The sequence below is a fragment of the Dipodomys ordii genome, unplaced genomic scaffold, assembly GCF_000151885.1.
Source record: "Dipodomys ordii isolate 6190 unplaced genomic scaffold, Dord_2.0 Scaffold8, whole genome shotgun sequence".
In the NCBI taxonomy this organism is placed as follows: domain Eukaryota; kingdom Metazoa; phylum Chordata; class Mammalia; order Rodentia; family Heteromyidae; genus Dipodomys; species Dipodomys ordii.
The window spans coordinates 27,685,565-27,709,334 of record NW_012267224.1 but is presented as its reverse complement, the minus strand read 5'-3'; the positions used below and the strand labels follow the sequence as shown (position 1 = coordinate 27,709,334).

Sequence of the window (23,770 nt, the reverse complement as noted above, 5' to 3'; positions counted from 1 at the left end):
ACAAGATTCAAATTTTCAGTTTATATGGATAGAGAAATTTAGGTTACGTACCAGGACCTATCTGTCTGTCTATGGCAAATAAAGAAGCCAGACAAGGTGGCCAAAACCTGTAATCCTAGCTACTTCAGAGATGATCAGGAGATCATGGCTCAAGACCAGCCTGGGCATTTTGTTGATAGTTTGTCAATAAAAACTCTGAACTCATTTCTTAAATTTGTAACTAACTGAATATAAAGGGGTCAGTTAAAAAAAAGTGTCTGGAACATACATGCAGCAATTTCCCAAAAATTGATTTTAATACATTTTTTTTAGAATTTAGTTATTTTATTAGCAGTTGTTAGAATTTAGAATTAAGAATGCAAATGTAAAATCACAGAAAACATATGTAAGAAAGAAAGTTGACTAGCATGTTTATTGACAAATTTGTCAAACTCCATAATTTAAAATTACAACAAAATTTAAAATACCCACCCAACTTTCAGTACTTTAAGTTAAAACTAATTTGAAATTGTAGTGTCATGGTTATGAAAAGAATAATTATGGAAAGTTTATGTTTCTGATTATAGTAAATATTAAAAGTGATACAATTAACAACATGTTTTGCTCTTGCTTTGGGGGATGGGTGGAACAAATACACAAATTTATTAAAACATTTTCCATACTATACTACAAAGCCCCAGTTTTCTTGTATTTTGCTGGAATATGTAAATTCACTCAGAAAATAGAGAAGGGATAAGTAAAATCAGAGATCGTAGAAAAGCAAGCTACTCTGTACCCAAAGCCATGCTGAGTGCTGGCAGAGGGCATGAGACACAGCACCTTATACACAACAGCACCTCCCTCCCCCAAGCATACACACACACACCAACCACACCTCATTATACACAGAAACACACTGTATCGCACACAGGTGTGGTCCTTCCCTTTCCCAGTGTGCCTTTACAATCACAGCATCCACTGGACACAACTGGGCTTTCTGCACGTATGTGTCATTTAAACACCACTAGTTTTTCTACCTGACATTCTGTTGTGTACTTCTGTTCATTGATTAATATATGTATACACTGAGATCCTTTAAAATTACAACCTGGAAAGTCAGTTGTGAGAGGGTGATTTCAATGTATATGACCTGTTGTGTCAGCATTTACACATCACCCTAAAAGACTGGTCAGTTACAATACATAGGTTAGAAGCAAAAAGGAGGTATCACTGAATGTACACCAAATGTTAACATGTTTTACTCTATTTATTCCATATACCCTTAAGTCTTAACACACTGAGGAATTTACTGGAAAAAATGCCCCAAATTTGTGTTCTATTGTTTTGCAAAACTGAATATAGCTTTTAGCTTGGTTATAAATTCATATTCTACGAGTGTGTCAGCCAAAATACTATAATGCATATAATATGTAAATGTATCTTTCCCACCACTTATTCTATTAGTAATTACACATGGTAATTATTATATCAAGACTTCTGATATTGAGGCTAGACATGAACATATTTTTCCGGTGATGGTAGAGCAGATCTGTGATGAATGCTGCATTTTTGCAAGAAACAAGCATGAGACTCACCCTCAAAGCGATCCTTCTTCATGACTACACTGAGGGTGGGGATAAGCAGGGTAGCTCACACCTGTAATCCTAGCTACTCACTCAGGGGGTTGAGAGCTTAGGATCTCAGTTCAAAGCCAGCCCAGGCAGACAGGAAAGGACCTGAGACTCTTCATCTCCATTTATTAACCACCAGAAAACCAGAAGTGGTAGAGTGCTAGCCTTGAACAAAAGAGCTCAGGGAGAATACCCAGGCCCCAAGTTCGAGCTCCAGAACAGAAAAAATAAATAAATAAATAAAATAAAAAATCAAAGCACACTCAAAACCAGGACTAGATGAACATTTCCATGCATGTATTATGGCTCATTAAGAAACATTACTAAAGCATAATGTGAACACTACATTATATTAATTCACAGTATAAGTACATTTTAAAGAGTAATTAAGTCAGGAATAATACAAAAATAGACCTTGTATCACTTAAGCACTACTAATATATGTATTTTTGTCATACATATGAAAATATACAGAGTTCTTTTCAACCAAATTTCTTACATAAATATTCACTGATTTAAATAAAAGTTGACAGAGGTAGAATTTGTGTCAATGTTCATGATTTGCAGGAACAAGTACTTCATATATTTCATTACTGTTGTGTTCTTTTAAAAAAATCCCCACAGGGTCTCTTGAAAACCATTATTCTGAAAAGTAGAAAAAGGAAAGATGGATTAAGAAAAAAATGATAAACAAGGTTATATGACAAAGTCATAACAAATGAATTCTGTTCTAAATTGTAGTCTCTAATAAAACAAATATTATGCCCTAAACCCAGTTCTACCACTTGAGAAAGGGACTTGTTATAGTTTAAAGGCTTAATTTGGGTTTCCATATTCATGTTTTTCTCAGTGAGCAGGTATGGTAACACAATATAAGAAGTACATATTCCACGTGTGCCTCTGATTCCTGGTGCACATGCCTTAGAATCTCCTGGTTGGCAAGTGCCTTTGTATGCTAACAGATGACTAGTGGCTGGGGCCCTTAGCTTTAGGGTGGGACTGGTCCGCCAGAGATTAATGCCTGAGCAGTGGGGAGGGGAGAGGGGGTGACCACTAATGACTTCATGAAACTTCCATAAAAACTCCAAAGAGATGCAGTTGGGTTGCTCCAGGCAGAAAGACAGTTGGAGGTGAGAGGCCTCGGCAGGTGCAGAGGGTGTGGGAGGACATCCAGAGGGCATGGAGGCTCTGCGCACCTCCTCCACTGATGTCCTTCCCCTGGCCGCTCATCTGGACCCTTTGTAATAATGGGTACAATATAAAGTGCTTGCCTGAATTGGAGCCACTTTAGCAAATGAATGATACCTGAGGCAGGGCAGGGCTTGTGGGCAGCTGGACTTACAGCAAGAGAGAAGCGGAGGTCGCTACCTGGGCTTCCAACGGGCATCTGAAGTGGGTGGAGCCTCTTACCTGTAGGACCTGACATTATCCCCCTTTAAGGATCTAACTATAAGATATCTAACTGGTGTGTGATGGAGAATCTGGTGTTAGAAGTGTGCAGAGGGTGTGGGAGAAAAACTACTTAGGTTATTTTCAAGTATTGCATATTAGATATAACAGTGAAAAAAATAGAACAAACATTAGATCTTTCTTATGTATGTGCATATGTGTATACACCCCTGCCTCCCCCCTGCCCCCAACCCATATGGGACTCACACCAAGGCCTCAGCTTGCTAGGTACTTACTCTATCCCTAGCCAGCCCTGCTATCCTTTAGTTATTTTTTAGATATGATTTTGTGTGTTTCCATCCAGGGCTGGAGATCCTCATACCCATACCTCTTGTGTACCGTGCTCAACTTATCTGTTGAGATGGGAGCTCACTAAGTTTTTGCCTGCATTGGCTTCACCTCCATCCTCGAGATATCCACCTTCCAAGCAGCTGGGATTATAAGCTTAAGTGCCTGGCGATATTTATTTTTAACTATTGAGTCACTAATCTGAGAAACTATTCCACAAACAGGCCATTTGTTTCTAAGTGCTATTGGGAGGAAATCTTTTTAAAAGTTTTAGTGACACTATAAAGAAAATACAAACACTTAACAATCTCACATTAGGATATGAGGAAAATTCATGATTCCAAAATTTAAAATTATGTATTTGTTTCGAATCCCCATGTAGTGGGATAGCGACAGCTTTAAAATGGAAAATATCAAGTAGGACAGGCGGTAGAGAACCAGAGCCCTTGCTCAGTGCTGATGGGAATACAAACCAGGGCATCCCAAAAGTGAACTGAGTGACCCAGGACCTGGCAGGTATAGTCCACGGTGAATATCGATGGACCCAAAACAAGGACCAGGACCCAGTGTACACCAATGCTCACAGCGCCAACATTTATAACAGACACATGGTGGAAACAACTGATGAGAAAGATTTTTTTTTTAATGTAGACTATCCCACAACACTGTTCTAGGCAAAACAAGCCACACAAAAAAGGCAAATGCGTGATATCATTTACAGGAAACCCTAGACTCAGCAAATGCAATGCTACAGAGAAGAGGTTAGCTGGAGGAGAGGACAGTGTGGGGAGGACAGGAGTGGAGAACTATAGCTTTGTGTGTGTGGAATGTTGAGGTGATAAAAAGGTTTTAGAAACAGTCCTGACAGCTCACAGCCCTGAGGGGCATCGGGATCACCGAGTGGTACACTTCAAAAGCAACACGTGACCAAGTTTGTATTATATATACACACACATCCAATTAAAAAGGTTTTCTTATTTATCACAGACTTACGAGACTGAAGTTCTTTTACACCTATAAACACATTAATAGATAAGATGTATGTATATGCATGAATGTGGAGGCTTATGATTTTTGATTTGGTTTGTAGCTGCTTGGTACAAACTCAAATTCAGCAGAAGCCCTACAGTTGTGCTACAACTCTAGCTCTGTATTAGTGGCTCTTAAATGTAGTCTGGGGACCCCTGGCACCTTACCCACCCAAGATTTTTTACAGAGTTTACAAGGTGAAGCCAGATTTCATAAAATCAAGAAATTATCTGCCTTTCCACTCTTGTTTTCTCACAGATTTCAGTTGAGTTTTTCCAGAGGCTACACAGATGCTGTTAAGGGCCAAGAAATAGGAATTTTAGATATGCAGGCCACAAGGTCGGTTTCAACTACTTGACCCTGTGCAAAAATCCACTTCAGAAGGTGTGCAAACTGTAGCTCTACTCCAGGAAAGCTTGAGTTATAAAAAGAGCCAGGGGGATAGGCTTGGACCACGGACTATAACTGGTCAACCTCCAGCCTAAACTGCATCTGTGAATCAAGTGTGAAACAATGTCATCACACTATGTTAAGGCTTCATGACAAGAGGGTCAGCCATCTAATCACACTCGAAATAACTCAGCAGCTCAGAAGTGAGGGCACAGGGGCTGCAGAGCATGGAAGTAGTCCTCAAAGTGAAAAAGGAAAAGAAATGTTTTAAACAAACCTGTAAGGCAAAAACATAACAATCAGGAAGCACTTAAACACAGGTCTTATAAACAAGGGGCAGCAGTGTGTTCAAGCCCATAAGGAGTATTCATAATGAGGTTCTGAGTCATTGAGGAAATGTGCGTTACCCTTTATTCTCAGTATTTTGAGGAAAAGAGGCAAAGAAATGCATTAATCTAAAGAAAGACTGACTCAACAACAGTTTCTGTCAGTGTGTCTGCAGTTCTCAGAGTTCTGGTTAACTTCTTTCCATTCTTTTTGATCTCCAGTGACTAAGCACATTCTTTTGACTCCTCCTTGGTCAAATACACCCTCTTTGAGACTGCTTGGGCAGACAGTTTTGCTTATCAACTTAAACATATGTAGATTCAGTGCCTACGTCAGTGACAGCAATTCATTCCTAAGTCTACACTCAGAGCACTCCTTGTAATAGCCCACATGCCTGTCCATAGTGCGGTAACTACATGGATTTGCTTTGTTTGCATTTGTATTCCATTATGCAGCAACAAGACTAAATCACCTGAAGTCCACACAACAATATGGATGTATTTCCTAAATGTATGGTTGAGAAAGAGAAGCTAGAAATATACAATTGATCTCATATGCACATTTATTTGCTTTAGTCAAGGCTTTGTGCTGGGTTAAAATGTCCAAAACAAAGCAAAAAAATAAAAAATCCGTGCTTTCCACAGTGAGGACAGTTCCTTTGAGAGCAGGGCTTATTATTACGATGGAGGCAAATGGAGGTAATGTTTTACTTCTTAATCTGGTATACATTAGGGAGGTGTGTTCAGCATGAAAGTCCATTAACTATGCATCTATTCTTTGCCACCTTTTTGTAAATATAATTTACATGAGGGATGAGTACTTAGCTCAGTAGCAGTGTCCAAGGCTTTGGACCCCAGCACTGCCAAAAAAAGAAGAGACTATAATTTACTTTACAAAATCTGCTCTTGTGTTCAATATTATTACATTTCTAAGATAATGGGGTTTGTGTATGTGTGTGTGTGCTAGTAATGAGACTTGAACTCCAAGCCTTGTGCTCTCAATTGGCTTTATTTATTTACTCACAGCTCTCCACCACTTGTGCTACATTTCCACTTCCTTTCTTGCCTTTTTTTTTTTAAACTGGTTAATTGGAGATAAGAGTCTTAAGGATTTGGGCTGGGAAGGTGGCTCAGCGGTAGAGTGCTTGCCTTGCATGCATGAGGCCCTGGGTTCAATTCCTCAGCACCACATAAGCAAAAAGAAAAAAGCCAGAAGTGGCGCTGTGGCTCAAGTGGTAGAGCGCTAGCCTTGAACTGAAGAGCTGAGGGACAGCGCCCAGGCCCAGAGTTCAGGTGCCACAACCGGACCCAAAAAAAGAGTCTTAAGGATTTTTCTGTCCAGGATGGCTCCAAACTGTGATCCTCAGATCTCAGCCTATTGAGTAGCTAGGATTATAGGAATGAACCACCAGCCCCTGTCTTTACTACGTTATTTTCTGAATTAGTTTTGCCTCTCCTTAGTGTTACTTACATTCATTTCTGGTTACTATACATCTACATGTTCAGCAGACTGTAAAGGAGACTTCAGAGTGGAACTAAGGGGTGGTGTAGGAAGGCCATGGCGACGCATCTCTTGGATTGCTCGTTCTCTGTTGGTAAAAATCAAATGAGAGATTAAATGTAACTACCATGGAAAATCCAAGAGCAATATAGGACTGTTGGTATTATTAGTCAATTAAGTAATGCCTGCTAAATTAATCAATATTTCTACTAAATGTGTTTTTATTTAAAAAAGCACAAAAAGTAAATCAAAAACACAAAACTACTTGAGACATGGTCTTGTTATTGTGTACCCAGGCTTATCTTGAACTCATGAGCACAAGCAATCCTCCTACCTCAGCCTCCCAAGTATCTGGAACTACAAGCACATACCACACCCTGGTCCAGCCTTAGTCCTTTTACTAAATACAAAGCCTACGTGCTATAGGATTCTTAAGTAGTGGGAAGAGATTTCAGTTATAAAAATATACATTTCGGGGCTGGGAAGGTGGCTCAGTGGTAGAGCGCTTGCCTTGCATGCATGAGGCCCTGGGTTCGATTCCTTAGCACCACATAAAGAAAAAAGCCAGAAGTGGCGCTGTGGCTCAAGTGGTAGAGTGCTAGCCTTGAGCTGAAGAGCTGAGGGATAGCACCCAGGCCCAGAGTTCAGGTCCCACAACCGGACCCCCCCCCAAAAAAATATATACATTTCAACAATGCTCGACCAGAAATGTACTCATTACCTTACTCATATAACTGTAACCCCTCGGTACAGCATTACAATAAAATAAAACTCAAAAAAGAATATACATTGTAACAGACTACTCAAGGTAATTATGTTATAATCATGTTGGAACACTAGGATATCATTTAAAGAGTAATTTAGAAGCAAAATATGATCACAACACATTTCAGTAAAAAAAAAAAAAAAAGTTTACCAGGTTGACAAGTTTCAGCCCCGAATACAGATGACAGGAGCATGCCACTGCTCCTAGCTAAGAATAAGAGGAGGATCAACTTTTCTGCCTAGATAGCCTTGAATCAAGTTCCTCCCACATTTAGCCTTCCATGTAGCTAAGATTACAGGTGTGAGCCACCAGTCTGCTATGATAACTAAGGCTTTTTGCTACCTCTTCCCCTTGTTCACAAGCACCATTTTGTCTCTTGAGAATGGAGGGATGATGGCAATGCCATATGAGAATACAAAACTTGGCTAGATGTTAAGGAGCAAGAAAGACATGGTTTTTTCAGTGGACAAGGGCAACAAAAAGGGAGGAATCAAAGGTGAGGAGGTCTTTAATTCTGGCTATGGAAATCTTGGCTCAGGATCCTCAATGAAGAGAATTTATCATTAACAAATAGAAATCATTATATATGTATAATCTGGCACATTCAGAAAACAACTTTTAAGTTAGAAGAAATTAACATCGCTGCTGCAACCTAAAACTTTCTATTTCTTTGAAATCATAAATACTAATTCCACAGCAAATTCCTTCTATTCTGCAAATAGTCCCTTACTTAAAAGGCTTGTTTTATATAAATGGATGAGAATGTGAGAACTAAAAATCTGACCTAACAGGTAAGTTTACCACTATTTGAGAATGATACAGTATTTGAGGATGGATACAGTATTAATTAAAGAGTGATGAAATTACAATGTAGACTTTGATTTTAATTCTTTCTTTACTCTTATTTTTATTTCTTATTATCACCAAGTATTTGAATAAGTAGTTTCAGTTCAATGTGTGGTTTTAATTTTTTTTTTTTTGGCAGGTTGTGAGGCTTGAACTCTGGACTTGGGCTCTGTCCCTGTGCCAAGGCAAGTGCTCTACTGCTTGAGCCACAGCACACTTCCGGTTTTCTACCAGTTTATTGGAGATAAGAGTCTCACGGACTTTACTGTCCAGGCTGGTTTTGAACCACAATCCTCAGATCTCAGCCTCCTGAGTAGCTAGGATTACAGGCATGAGCCACCGGCATCTGGCTCTGGTTTCAATTTTTAAAAAAGGTCTCATCTCTTCTATTTGGGGATTAAATTTTTCAACACAAAGCAAATGACTTGAAATATAAGCATGAAAGCAAATATAGAGGTGGACAGAACTGGACACATGTGCCTGGACTGCCATTTATCACCTTCAGCTTCCTATACTATACTATAGCAGGAGACTGTTTGCAAGATCAATGGGATAGATACCTGGTGCTTGGCACATATTTTGTAATCACTACTACAACAATAATCATCATCACCTTTATGATTATTTGTATTTCAGCTTCCAACTTGGACCAAATTTTGGGGGTTCCTTGTAGACATTGTTCTTAATTATCTGTCAAAACCCACTGAAATGATGCCCTAATTTTATACAGTGGAACATTATATTTATGCAACACTTTGATTTCATTTATTTATTTAGGCACATTATCTTCCACAATATTTTTTGAAAGAATTACCAAAGATACTTAATTCCCAAATGAATGCTAAAAGAAAGCTTGACATTTGTAAGCCCTATTAATCCTTTCCAGAATACGATGGAGAACATAAGAAAACACTGCTAAAATGTTTTTCTTACCGTTCATATCTTTCATTTGAAATCTGCCTTTTCAGAGTATCATAATCTGTTTGCAATTGTGCCATTTTAGCTCGAAGCATGGTGTTTTCTCGGAGTTGACTAGTTCTTAAAAACAAATTTAAAAATCACAGTAATAATTAAAACATATTCTATATCACAGAGTCAAGTGCAAATACAAATAGAGGTGATATGTAAGGACAGAAAAAGTGGATATCAAATTGAGTGCTCTAAACTACTTCATCAGGAAGTTTTCTTTCTAGTTTACCTGGCTTACTATTTATGCTGAGGCTGTATGTGCCAGGAATGGTATCAGGGTTAGGGATACAAATATGAACAACACATGAACTGTAACACCAAGATGGAGCATATTTTCATTAGCTCTTCTTTCATTTGTTTTTAACAATTGTTTTTTAACTTCCTTTATGTATTTATTAATTTTTTTCAGTAATGAGGACTGAACCCAAGGCCTATCTATCTCATGGTAGGCAAATGCTCTACCACTTGAGCCATGCCCCTAGCCTTTTCATGGTTTTTTGTTTGTTTTTTTGAGATACAATCCTGATACCTTTACCTGGGCTGGCCTTGAACTTGAGATCCTCTTGCTGGAGCTTCCCAAGTTGCTAAGATTACAGGGGAATACTACCATGTACAACCTGAAAAGCTCATTCTTCCACTTCTACCAGCTACTCTACGTTTCCAACCCACTTCCATATATATGCCCCCCCCAAACTCTCTCCATTATGAAATAACACCACCATCACCTCCCCAAAGGCAGCGGATACACTTTTGAAGGTCAAATCTTAGCCTTTCTAAGCCTTTTTCCTCATCTGCATCGTTAGATACAGGTAACTCTTCCACTCTCAAATGTGGGCATTTCCTAACGTGCACTCCATGACACCATCTCAATGGCAAAGGTAGACATCAACAGCTCTAAACACCAGGATTCTCCTGAGCTATTCCTCCAGGTTTCCAATAGTGGCAGACATATAAGTCAGATACTTTGATTTTATACGAATCTTTATAACCACAAACGTCCTCCCCCAAACTGAAAATACACTTTGATGTGTACTTATAACACTTACAATTTGCTTTCTGAAAGGGTTAACTTCTCCTTAAGCAGCTGAATTTCTGTATCCTTCTCATGGACGCTTAAATGCGAATGAAATTCTTTATCTCTGTTTGTAGCCAACAATGATTCAAGGTTTTTAATTGTAAGTCTCTCACTTGATAGTTGTTTTTTTAACAGCTCTGATTCTGATTTTACATTTTCTAATTCTACCACAGTCTACAGGAAAAACAAAGATTAATTCAGTAGAGTTTTAGGCTTAATCTGGAAAATTATTACTCTGACAACAGAGCTCTGCAGAGCCATTTATCCATTGACTGCTTCATTCTGGATATTGGCAAAAGATTTCAAGCCATTTCTTGATAAGAAAAACATTTCATTAAAAAAATGAAGTTACTCTTACTGAGCCTTATTTGGCTATAAGATATACTCTAATTCTCTAATAGTTTTTACTTGTGCTACTTTGTCAAAAGAGGGTCACCAACAAAAAAATCTTAAACTGCAGAACTGGGAAATTCTCTGGTCCACTAAACACACTATCTGATGACTGAGCCAAGCCACTACTATACCTACTCAGTGCCTGAAAACATACTACTAGAAGAGTGAAAACTCAAAAACACCATGTCTGAAAATATATACTAGCTTGTTTGAAGTAAGCTTCAATTTGGGAGTGAGAAGTTGTAGTGAAGAAGCTTGATTAATTGTTAATACTTTAAGATTTTCATCAGGAAGAACATTCCAGTGAGTAAGCACTGAACAATCTTTCCTTCCATTTTATCTTTAAACAGAAAAAGGATGTATGGTGTATACTCCAAATCAGTAACAAGAAATTGTATAATCTTTTCAAGACTCATCTAATCCAAAATAGAAAACACCTAATTTCATTGCCACATCAGACAGGCAAAGAATCTGTTGTCAAAGTAACTACTCAAAAGGGACCATATAAACTGAAAGGTGAGTGGAACAGTGAAACACATAGGGAAGGCTCAATGAAACGAGGTGCCAAGGTAATTTCTCATTGTCCTTACCCTCTCCAACTCAAGGGTTTTGGTGTTCAATTGCTGTGTCATGACATCCTTGCCTGAATCAAGCTTAATGCAAAGTTCTCTAAGTGATGACAAATCATTCAGTATTGTTGTTTTCTCGTTTTCTTGCTGTCTCAGTTCCTCTTCTAATCTAGACATGGCCTTTGCCATTGATGAGATCTGAGATTCATAAGCATGATGTGCATTTAAGTGCTGAAAAAAAAACACCAAAATAGGTTAAAAAAATTAAAGTATTCAATAATTTTAAGGGCTGTACAACCATTATTTCACTTTAGAAAAGAATGAAAGTCAATTTTTGCACATTTTCTAACACTCAGGAAGTAGCTTGATACTTAAAATGACTACTGAATGTACAAAGTGATACACGATTACTAATTATGGTAACCAAAGTATCTCATATATATATATATCTCATATATGAGATGCAAAAGTGAAAGATGCAAAAAAGTGAAAATTGTATCTCAGTGGTTTGAATATAAGGAATCCTTGAAGCTATATAAAATTTTTCCTTTTATAATTTCTCTTTATTGTAATGATGTGTTTTCTATGAGAAACACATTAGCCAATTATCTCAATTAAAATTCTAAATTTTCAAAACTGGGGTTCATTTTTAAATTAAAAACGTGAAGTCATATTAAAGTCTATTCTAATAACATATAACTTTATATGATTTCAGTAACTTTGAAACAGCAAAATTTAAAATATTAATAAAAATTTTTTCCTAGAAGAATCCACATTTCAAATTTCTCACAATTATAAAATTTGAGTGAAAAATTTAAACATTAAATTGTACTTCTACAGTTTGAGAAGAACTCTACACTTACAAAGATATTATTTTAGATGGACATTGGTGGCTCATGCCTGTAATCCCAGATAGTCTGGACGCTGAGATGTGAGGATCTGGTTCAAGGCCAGCCTGGGCAGGAAAGTCCATGAGACTCCTATCTCCAATTAACCACCAGAAAACTGAAGCGTTGTTGTATCTCAAAGTGGAGAGAGCCACGGGCTGGGAAGGTAGCTCAACGGTAGAGTGCTTGCCTCGCATGCATGAAGCTGTGGGTTGGATTCCTAAGCACCACATGAGCAGAAAAAGCTGGAAGTTGCACTGTGGCTCAAGTGGTAGAGCTGAAGAGCTGAAGAGCTGAGGGACAGCGCCCAGGCCCAGAGTTCATGCCCCACAACAGGCAAAAAAAAAAAAAAAAAGTGGAGAGAGCTAGCCTTGAGCAATAGAGCTGAGGAACAGCACTCAGGCCAAGTTCAATACCCATGACGACCAAAAAAGAAAAAGAAAAATGATTATTTTAACAGACTTCAAATATAATGAATAAAATTCAAGTTCATATACCACATAAGAATGTGAACAATTAAAAAAGGCATGGGGGCTGGGAAGGTGGCTCAGTGGTAGAGCGCTTGCCTTGCATGCCTGAGGCCCTGGGTTCGATTCCTCAGCACCACATAAGCAAAAAGAAAAAAAAGCCGGGAGTGGAGCTGTGGCTCAAGTGGTAGAGCGCTAGCCTTGAGCTATAGAGCTGAGGGACAGCGCCCAGGCCCAGAGTTCAGGCCCCACGACCGGACCAAAAAAAAAAAAAAAAAAAAGGCATGGCTTCTGAGGAACTCTTGATGGTTGAGAAACATTTCCAGCTGTTAGTTTTCTAACCAAGAAAAAAATTATACAGATAATATGTTTTCTAACATTTAGTAAAGCATTTATCTCTAGACTATGTAAAGAACTCCTACAACAAAAAAAACCTGATTTTAAAATGGAAAATAATTTGAGTAGACATTTCTCCAAAGAAGATTTAATAAGCAAAATATGTTCAACAATACCAATCATTATGAAAAGAAAAGCCAAAACTCCAGTGGAATATTACTTCACTTCTATTAGGAAAGGAAAGAAGGAGGGAAAAGAAGAAAGGGAGGGAAGAAGGAAGGATCTGAACAGGTATTTGCATAGCCGTATGTTTTCATAGTAACATTATTTTCAATAGTCAAAAGGTGGCTATTTAAACAAACTAAATGCTTGTCAAAAGATAAATGGACAAACAAAATGTAGTATATACTTATAATGGACTACTACTAAGCTTTAAGAAGGAATGAAACATGCCTAAATATGGATGAATCTTGAGGTAAAATGAATCTTAAGGCTAAGTGAAAAAAGCCAGCCACTAAAGGACAAATAGGAGGGACACTTATAGGAGGAACACAGAGGAGTCAAATTCAGCAGAAAGCAATTGGAATTGTGGTCACTAGGAGTGAAGCTAGGGAAGAACAGGGAGTGGAGTTTAATATGCAGAAGTTTAGCTGGGATAGATGGAAACTCCTGGAGACAGCAGTGATTACTCACACCACTCTGAATGCATTTAATGCCACAGGATTGTACACTTGAAAACAGTTAAAATGGTTACCTATCCTTAACTACAGTAAAAATACAGTAACAGGGCTTCAAAACGAATGACAAAGCACTGCCACTGAACATGACTTATGAAGGCTTACATATAAGCTGGGAACTGGTGGCTCATACCTATAATCAGAAGACTAAAATGTGGAGGACTATCATTTGAAGCCAGTCCAGGCAGAAAACACTCCATTTTCCAATCTGCCGGAAAAACTTGGGCTGGAGGAATGGCTCACGTTATAGAGTACCAGCCGTGAGAAAGAAATCAGCAAGAGCATTGGGTCCGACATCCAGCATGAGCACTGACGCACATGTGCACACATGTGCATGTGCACTCAAACACACATACACCCCCCAAAGATGCTTTCATATATATACACACGCTTACTTCAGTAAAATAGCTTTAAATGCTCTTTGGGTTACTAACTGAATGAAGCCTCACCTCCTGTATTTCTTTCTCTAGGAGCTCCACCCGTTCTCGAAGATGTCTCCTCTCTGTGTCAATAGAAAGGAGCTCCAGGCGCACGGAGCTGCTTTCTCCTTCAGCCTGATGGGCTTTCACCTCCCAGTCCTCAGCACGGCTATGGAGCATCTGAAACCTGTTTAGCAAATCTTGATTTTCTTTTTCCTAGGTTAACAAAATTCAGTAATTTCAGAATTAATAACTATTAGTGGAACACTAATGTTAAAACACACACACACACACATATACTGGGAAATCTGTCAGTGGATATTTGTCACAGTAACTACACTAAGGTCTCTGGGGAAATATGTAGCTAATGGACAATATCTCTACTCTCAAATATTTAATATCTAATAGTGGAGGCAAAATAAACAAACATGAGAACGTTAATAACAAGTTTAATAGGCCAGTGTTAGCTGGGTACTGGTATAGCAGCCATTTAATTCAAGGAAGTGCTGTCTAAGCTGGGCACTGGTGGCTCACACCTGTAATCTTAGCTACTCAGGAGGCCAACCTGAACAGGAAAATCTGTGAGATGGACTAGGAATGTGGCTTAGTGTTTGCCTAGCACACATGAAGCCCTGGGTTAGATTCCTCAGTACTACATAAACAGAAAAAGCTGGAAATGGCGTGGTATCTCAAGTGGTAGAATGCTAACCTTGAGGAAAGAAGTTCAGGGACAGTGCCCAGGATCTGAGTTCAAGCCCCAGAACTGGCAAAAAAAAAAAAAGCTGTAAGACTCTTATCTCCTATCAATCACACCAAAAAGATGGAAGTGACCTGGTGCTCAGGTGGTAGAGCACCAGCTTTAAGCAAAAAAGCTGAGACAGTACCCAGATCTTAACATGAAGACCAGCATCAGCACAAAAAAAAAAAAAATAAGTCAGCCTTAAATGCAAGTTCAACAGTGTTGTCACCTTCGAGGCCATTAAGCTCTCCCATCGTGACACTTCAGTTATGTAGTTATGAACTCTACTCTTCATTTCTTCTTTCTCTTGCACCGCTGCTTCCAATTCCAATGAGATTTCCTGCAGTTAGAAGTTGCAGACAAACCAGACACAGTGAGCACAGTATCCAAGGAAGTTTTCTTAAATTCAAGTGGCTCCTTTGGAACTGGGGAATAAGAGGGAAAGGGAAAAGAAAAACTCCCAAAATACTATTTTCATACAGTTTTTCCAGTCTGCGCTTGACTTTTTCACCAAACTTGACCATACCTCTCATGAAACAATCCTGACCATGTATCTCACTTCTATACTAAAAGCTTAGTTATGGTTATGGCTAGGGGTTGACTTTTTTTGTTCATCTTTTATTTTTTTTTCCAAAATTCACATATCAGCAATATGCTTTACAATAATACTACAAACTTTTTTTTAAGAGCCTCATGGATATTCATGGCCTCAGATCCTCAGATCTCAGCCTCCTAAGTAACGAGGATTACAGGCATGAGCCACCAGCACCTGGCTGTCTAGTATAGTAGGATATACCACTATTATTAGGTCTCTATTATTATGTCTCATTAAAAAGTACTTAAACACGAAAAGCACTTAGTTTTCCTTACATAATTCTATAATAAATCAGCATAAATGATGCCTTTCAATAGTTGGCATTCTAAAATATTCACTAATTTAATTCCAGGTTTATCTCTAAGCCAATGGAAGCTAGCACTAATGATTAAAATTGATCAGGAATCTTTTTTGTTGTTGTTGGACATGGGGGTTGAACTCAGGGCCTGGATACTGTCCCAGAGCTTTTATATTCAAGGCTAGCGCTCTACCACTTTGAGCCATAGTGCTATTTCCGGTTTTCTGGTGGTTATTTGGAAGTACGAGTCTCACGGATTTCTTGCATGGGTTGGCTTCAAACTGTGATACTCAGATCTCAGCCTCCTGAGTAGCTAGGATTACAGGTATGAGCCACTGGCACCCAGCAGGAATCTTGAATACACAGACCATTGCTCTGGGGTGATGCTGAGGCCCTCATCCAATATTGAGATAATGACCTCTGCTTGGTGGAGTTCTGAGCTCTCAGTTTTAGGTCCTTTGCAACAAAAATCAAAATGGTGGGATCACAGTTGTGCCTAGTAGACAATCTGTAACAGAACATTCTAGACTACAAGGCTTTAGCAGTATGACAAACAGTTCTTCTTAAAGAAGAATTTTTTTGTTTATATCATTACATTTAGAAGAAAATACTTAGATTTTATAAACTTTAAGTTTATGCACATGGTGTTCGTACCTGGTTCTCTCTTGCCACTGTAGCCAGATCATCTTGTAATCTTCTGTTTTCCTTAAAAGCCACCTCTCTCGATTTCCCCACCTCATCCAGTTCTTTCTGAACTGTATCAAGCTGGCGTCGGAGGCAGCATATCTCCCGGTCTCGATTACCCAATGTTTCCTTTAGCTGGCTTTTAAATGAATAATGTGGTAATAATAAAGAGAGCTTTTTGAAAATCTGTCATTTGTTTAACAAAAATACTTGTATCCTGAATTAAGTATAGTAAGAGTACAAGAATTATAACTGCTCCATTTAGATCCTGATTAATTAGGGAAATCAGCCATTGCAGATCTGTATCAATCAGCATATGTAAATGAAAAACATATTATTCCAAAAGCTAAGTAGACCCTTACGAGTAAAGCATAATATGTTCAATTGGTAAATATTTGTTAAATATTTATATCCCCATTATTAAGATGTGAAGGAATACAGAATATACAATTAGTGACCTGTTTTTAATAAAGCAGCTTATGGTCTCTCTGGAAAGACTAGATATAACACTTAAAATTTTGTGACAGTACTGAAGATAGGATTAGGTGCAGAATAAAATCCCAAATTGCTTTTTCACAGCCATCTGAGTTTTAAGATCTGAACAGGATAATTATATTCAAAATAAACAGCAAGTACAAGCGTAAGAGAAAAGCTACTGAGTAATCATTATCAAGTAATCAGATAGAGATAATGGAAGAGGAGTTAAAAAGAACAATATTTTTAAGGAGAATGAGAAAAATGTTGCTGCTGGGAAAAAAATGGGGAAATATTCCTATTACTAGATCGTTTCCAAATAGATAAAGCTGTATTCATTGAGTAGTTTCTTAAAAAAATAGATGCCATCTCATTATTACTTACTTCATAGATAATTCATATTCTGAGATAGTTTTCTTCATCTGAGCAATAACTTTTTCCTATGGAAATATAAAACATTCTAAGCCATTCAAACAGAAGTATCTTTAGCTAAATTTGTATGATCTATGATATTTACACAGTGGTTAAGTATAATAGTTCAATTACATAAAATTTGCATGAAGAGAACTTTAAGTGAATGTGTTTCCCTGTCCCATTCATTTGTTTCCCATATCAGCATATTTTCACCCTTCCTGAGAACTTCAGTGATTTATTTATAGCTTGTTTTAATGAGATCTCATAAAATCATAAAATGAGACTTTATAAAATTCTAGAAACAGATTAAGATCCCATTTTGAAAATTCAAATGATGAGGATAAAAAGAAATGTAAACATGTCACACATAGTCCTGCTCTTAGGAACTCTAACAACTTCATATTGGAAATGAGGGATAAAATTATTTTCTGTCCACATGCTAGAAAATAGTAGCAAACAATCACAAACCTTATTAATTAGGTTTTCTTGAAAGTTCGCAATCTTTTCAGTCTTCTCATCTACTGTCTCCTGGAGAATGTCTTTCTCTTTATCAATAACACCAATGGTCTTCTTCATGACATGAACTTCCTCATTTTGGGATGTCATCTGCAGGGTTAGGTTATCTATACATGAAGAGAAATGCTTGTTAGATAGAGTAAACTAGGATTAGCCAAGGTGAGACTTAGGAACACTTACCTATTTTTTCCTCCAGTATTTTAATTTTCTCTTGGGCGGACTCGAGTTCACTTCTTTTTATGGCGAGTCGGTGCTGATAGTCATCAATTGACCGCTGTAGCTGCTCATTGACTATCCTAGAGAATCAGTGGACAAAAACAAATGGTATTCTTTATCTCTCATAGCAATGATTTCTCAAATGAGAGGTCTTAAAATATTTTCATTTCTTATTTAAGATTCTTTTATTTTAAAGCTCTTCCAGTATAATCAATGTCATTATATTACATAATATTTCTTGCCGTTCACCATTCTTCTCCAAAATGGTTCCATCTTCCTAAAAATAATATAGTATAAAAATAAAAAATTAATTGTATACTCTTCTTAGGAGCTCCTTGGTAGTTTTAAGTTCTTCTCAGTTTCCTAGCTGCAATCCCTTTCCCAGTGTCCTAACCAAGAATCCAATATTCTAAGGTTACAATCTGGACTATTGCTTCTTTGTCCTCACTTACATCAGCTAAACCCTTGGATTTTATGTAAGACCTCTCTTCATTTTCTAAGTTTACTTCCAATGTTTCAGTTCTGACCTTTGGTCTCTATCGTTTGCCTCAAAGACTTCTAGTCCAAGTTCCACATTGCTAGCAATTAGCTTTCTAAAAGTGATGTTTACACTCATGTCCCTCTTATTTCCCCTGGGTTAAAAAAAGTATGTTTCTGGGCTGGAGGTAGGGCTTAAGCAGCAGAGTGTCAGCTAAGCAAGCAACCCAAGCAAGCAAGCAAACGAGTTCTAACCTCACCAACTCAAAAGCAACACAACATTTTCTAGCTAGCTAAAAGTGTTTCATGTCTATAATCCTAGCTTTTCAGGAGACTGAGGCCTCTGAGATCTCTGTAGAAAAGTTAGCCAGACTCTATCACCAATTCACTAGGCAAAGACTGGGTTGGGGGTATGACTCAAGCATCAGCATAAGCAAAGAAGCCACATGAGAACATAAGGTCTGAAGTTCAAGTCCTGGTACTGGTGCCCACACATACACATGTTTCTAAATCAGAAAGAGTTACAAAGAAAAAAAAAAAGGAAATCAAGAAGGTACAGGTAGCAAGAGTTTGAAATTTTCAATAATCCTATACTATAAAGCACAAGTAATTTGGAGTATTTTTTTTGTTCTGTTTGTTTTTGTGCCAGTCTTGGGGCTTGAACTCAGGGCTTGGACATTATTCCTGAGCTTTTGTACTCAAGGCCACTGCTCTACCACTTGAGCTACAACTCCACTTTCTGCTTTTTTGGTGGTTAACTGGAGATAAGAGTCTAACAAACTTTCCTTCCCAGGCTGGCTTCCAACTGCAATCCTCAGAACTCAGCCTCTTGAGTAGCGAGGATTATAGATGTGAGTCACCAGTACCTGGCTTGTTTTCACTGATTTATTTTTAACATGAGGAAAAAACACCTATAATTGGATGTGTATAATAATTACTTTTGACACAAAATGAAAATTTTAGCAAATTTACAAGGTAAATATAATCTATGATTACAAAGGAAATGAAGTTTCTGTTAATGGGGTTTTAAAAAGGTGAAGATACCAAACATGCCTATAATTATACTGATTGGTGAAAGTTTGGGGGGAAAAAAATCTAATTAGATTTCCTCAGCAAAAGAGAACCCTGGAGAACATGCTTTTCAGAAGCTCTTGGCTGATTCTGCTCCAAGGCTTGAAGCCTGTCCCTGATGTGAAATGCTACAAGTTTCAATGACTTACCTAAGGGAATTCATCTCTGTTTTCTGATGAGATGAGTCACCGGCCACATGGTTAAGTTTTTGAGCTTGAAGATTTGATTTGTTCTCTAATGAGTCTATTGTTTCTTTCATTATTAACATTTTAGTTTGTAATTCATATTTCTCATCTTCAAGCTATAATTTAAATGAAAAAAATAATAGGCATATATGTTAACATCTAATTTCATCTTTCATAGGCACTCTAATATTTTGGAAGAAAATTAAGGAAATAACTTAGATTTGCAAAAAATTAAAAGATGTCAGGATGGGAATATGTTCCTTTCTTCTATTACTGAAATGAAAGAGAGGAGAATAAATCTATAACAACTATGAAAGAAAGGGGACCATAGTAGAGAATGAAAGTTGAGGAATCTCTGAAGAAAAAACATAGGTAGAAAAGAATTGAAGAAGAACCAAAGCAGAAAACATATTAACCCAAACATAAAATGAGTGTGATTCATGGGAGGAAATGAAAATTCTCCTGAAGGACATAAAATATAATTCTTCTGAAGGGCATAAAATACAATTAAACTTAATGCCCCACAGGTTCAGCTGTGGTAGGTGTGGTCTCCAGGCAACAGTGCTGTGGGAGGTGGTGAAACTTCAGGAGCCTAGGCAGAGGAAGTGAGTCTGCAGGACCTCTGAAGGAACTATCTTGTCACCTGTCCCTTTCTTTCATTCCCTGTGTTCTCTGTCATGAGGTGAGCACTCTGCTCCATCAGCAAACCCTCTCAGCTCACCTCTGCCTCACCTCAGGTCCAAAGCAATGGAGCCACACAACTAGGGTCTAAAACCTCTGAAATTGAGAGTCAAAATAAGCCTTTTCTCCTTTACGTTGTTTTTCTCAGGTTATTGTCACACTGACAATAGGCTGACTAATACAAGGCTACATTATTCTGCAAGAAGTGTTTGTTTACATTCTCAGGAGCTACATATATGTATGTGCAAATCCTTTTGTTTTGGTCAGTTGTGGGGCTTGAACTGGGGGCTTGAGCGCTGTCCCTGCATTCTTCAGCTCAAGGAGAGCACTCTAACGCTTGAGCCACAGCACCCCTTCCAGCTTTCTGGTGGTTTATTGGAGATAAGATTCTCATGGATTTTCCTGACCCATGCTGGCTTTGAACTGTGATCCTCAGATCTCAGCCTCCTGAGTAGTTCAGATTACAGTCATGAGCCACCAGCTTGTTTTAGTACTTTTTACAAGTTGCCAATTTCTGGTGATCTGATGTGTGTGGAAAATGATTTTACTGTAGTTTAACTTTGTATTACTGAGGTAGAACATCTTTTTGTTGTTGTTTTTCTTCTGGTCCTAGGGCTAGAACTCAGGGCCTAGACACTGTCTCTGAGCTCTTGTACTCAAGGCTACTGCTATACCACTTGAGCCACAGCTCCATTTGTAGCTTTTGGGTGGTTAACTGGAGATAAGAATCTTACAAACTTTCCTGTCTGGGCTGGCTTCAAGTTGTGATCCTCAGATCTCAGCCTCTTGAGTAGCTAGGATTATAGACATGAGCCACTGGTGCCCAGTAGAAGTAAAACATCTTTTTTTTTTTTTTGCTGGTTGTGGGTCCTGAACTCTGGGCCTGGGTGCTGTCCCTCAGCTCTTCAGCTTAAGGCAAGCACTCTACCACTTGAGCCACAGTGCCACTTCTAGCTTTTTCTGCTTATGTGGTGCTGAGGAATCGAACCCAGGGCCTCATGCATGCAAGGCAAGTACTCTACTACTGAGCTACCTTCCCAGCCGTAAAACATCTTTTTACAGTTATTAGTTATTGTAATTTCCTCCACCATGAAATGTGCTTAGCCACATCTCTTGAACTTTTTTGAGATGTAGGTAGAGGTGAGAGGGTGTTAAATGTATAGCAAGTTCTTTTCCCACTAATGGTTTGTCTTTTCAATGCATCATAATTAGATTAATAGAGGTATCTTTATTATGGGTCCTATTTATCTGTTTCCTTTCACAAATCAACTCATTCATGTTCTGGCACTAGTCACATGGTCTTAGACATATTTCCTTTGGCCTCAGTTTACTTTCTGTGTGAGAAAAGGATAATGTTAGCATTACTCCACATAGTTGTTATGAAAATTAATATAGATAAAATGTTGAGACGGGTTAGGAAGGTGGCTCAGTGGTACAGTGCTTGCCTTGCATGCCTGAGGCCCTGAGTTCGATTCCCCAGCACCACATAAGCAAAAAGAAAAAAGCTGGAAGTGGCACTGTGGCTCAAGTGGTAGAGCGCTAGCCTTGAGCTGAAGAGCTGAGGGACAGAGCCCAGGCCCAGAGTTCAGGCCCCACGACCGCACCCAAAAAAAAAAAAAAAAAATGTTGAGACAAGGGCCTGACATACAGTAAATACTATATAAATACTTCTCTTATTAATTCTTCAAGATTATGATGTCTCAAGATTTTCTCCTGCATTTCTTTACAAAATGTAATATGCTTTGAAAAATGATATTTATAATGTAGCAAATTGGGCTTAGTTGTAGAGTGCTTGCCTAGCATGCATGAAGCCCTGGGATCAATTCCTCAGTACCACATAAACAGAAAAGGCTGAAGCGAAGCTGTGGCTCAGGTGATAGAGCCTTGAGCACAAAATGGCTCAGGGACAGAGTCCAGGCCCTGAGTTCAAACCTAGGACCAGAAAAAAAAAATGTAGTATGTTTTGAACATTCATGAAATAAATCTTGAAATGATGTGGAGGTATGATATATTTGAGGGAAGAGAAACCTTTTTCCTCTTTCAATGTAAGTAGCCACCTGTCCCAGAAGCCATTAGTTGGTAACCACTCTTCTTCTGAGTTCTCTGGTGTGTTGGGATTCTGTGTTTACCCTCAAGGGATTCTTATAGGCCCAATCCAATCCTTTTCTTTCTTTCCTTTTCTCCCTTCTTTCCTTTCTTTCTTCCTTTCCTTCCTCCCTCCCTCCCTCCCTTCCTTCCTTCCTTCTCTTTTTACCAGTTCAGGGGCATGAACTCAGAACCTGAGCACTGTCCCTAAACTTTCTTTTTGCTCACGGCTAGCACTCTTACCTCTTGAGCCACAGCGCCACTTCTGGCTTTTTCTGTTTATGAGGTACTGAGGAATCGAACCCAGGGCTTCATGCATTCTAGGCAAGCACTGTACCACTAAGTCACATTCCCAGCCCTCCACTCCTATCTTAATTACAATGACTCTACAGCCTTCATATCTGGTAGGTCAAACCCACCATCATGGTCTTTAAAATGTTGGATTCTTTTGTTTCCATGTGTATTTTAGAAGCTATTGACAATTTCTATAACATACACACATACACACTACTTGAGAGTTTAGCTGGAACTATACCAACTCCATAGACCAACTTGGGGAGAATTTATATTGCTTTAAATAACATATGTCAAGTTTTTCATATGCATTCCTTCACTTATATAGTACTTTTTTCAATAAGGCTAAACAGTATTTTCTATAAAGGGCCTAGAAATTTATCCATAGGCATACTGTATTTCTCACTATTAAAAAGTATGTATTTTTATTTATCTTTATATTTTTTCATGCTTCTGGAACTCAGTATACATTCTCAATCAAAGCATGTATGTTCATATTATCTAGATTTGGCTAAGTGGGTTCTATGCAATGTACTTAGTCTTGTGATGGGTGCATCTGTATTGAGAGCATATACATGTTATTATTCCCTAATCTATATATTGTAACATTATGTACATAGCACTGATTTTCATAAGGTATCATAAGTGATCTAAATGTGATTTAAAAGTAAATGGGAAGTTACCAGGCATTGCTGCCTCATGCCTGTTATCCTAGTTACTCAGGAGGTTAAGATTTACGGACTGTGGTTCAAAGCTAGGCCCAGGCAAGACCTAAATTAACCATCAAAAAGCCAAAGTAAAGCTGTGACTCAAGTGGCCGAGTGACAGCCTTGAGTGTAAAAGCTAAGGGAGATTACTCTGACTCTGAGTTCAAGCCCCAGTACTGACACAAAAAATGCATATGGGAAGATATGCATAGGATATGCAAATACTATTTGTTTTATATAAGGGACTTGAGCCCCTGAGAGGACACAGAGAGGACTG

General features: G+C 38.2%; 1 protein-coding gene across 2 annotated transcripts in view; it reads right to left on the bottom strand.

The window, feature by feature from the left end:
• Positions 1-1,805: 1,805 nt before the first annotated feature.
• Cep135 (centrosomal protein 135kDa) overlaps positions 1,806-23,770 on the bottom strand; it is a 53,893-nt gene continuing 31,928 nt past the window's right edge. For both annotated transcript variants that reach the window (XM_013009197.1, XM_013009196.1), the window contains exons 15-26: positions 19,691-19,842; positions 17,958-18,073; positions 17,730-17,884; positions 17,232-17,287; positions 16,344-16,512; positions 15,026-15,136; positions 14,088-14,273; positions 11,233-11,442; positions 10,221-10,423; positions 9,139-9,243; positions 6,564-6,681; positions 1,806-2,255 (exon numbers count right to left, since the gene is read on the bottom strand). In XM_013009197.1, the coding sequence (XP_012864651.1) occupies positions 6,579-6,681; positions 9,139-9,243; positions 10,221-10,423; positions 11,233-11,442; positions 14,088-14,273; positions 15,026-15,136; positions 16,344-16,512; positions 17,232-17,287; positions 17,730-17,884; positions 17,958-18,073; positions 19,691-19,842 (1,566 nt within the window). In that variant the 3' untranslated portion in view covers positions 1,806-2,255; positions 6,564-6,578. The remainder of the gene's footprint in view (positions 2,256-6,563; positions 6,682-9,138; positions 9,244-10,220; positions 10,424-11,232; positions 11,443-14,087; positions 14,274-15,025; positions 15,137-16,343; positions 16,513-17,231; positions 17,288-17,729; positions 17,885-17,957; positions 18,074-19,690; positions 19,843-23,770) is intronic.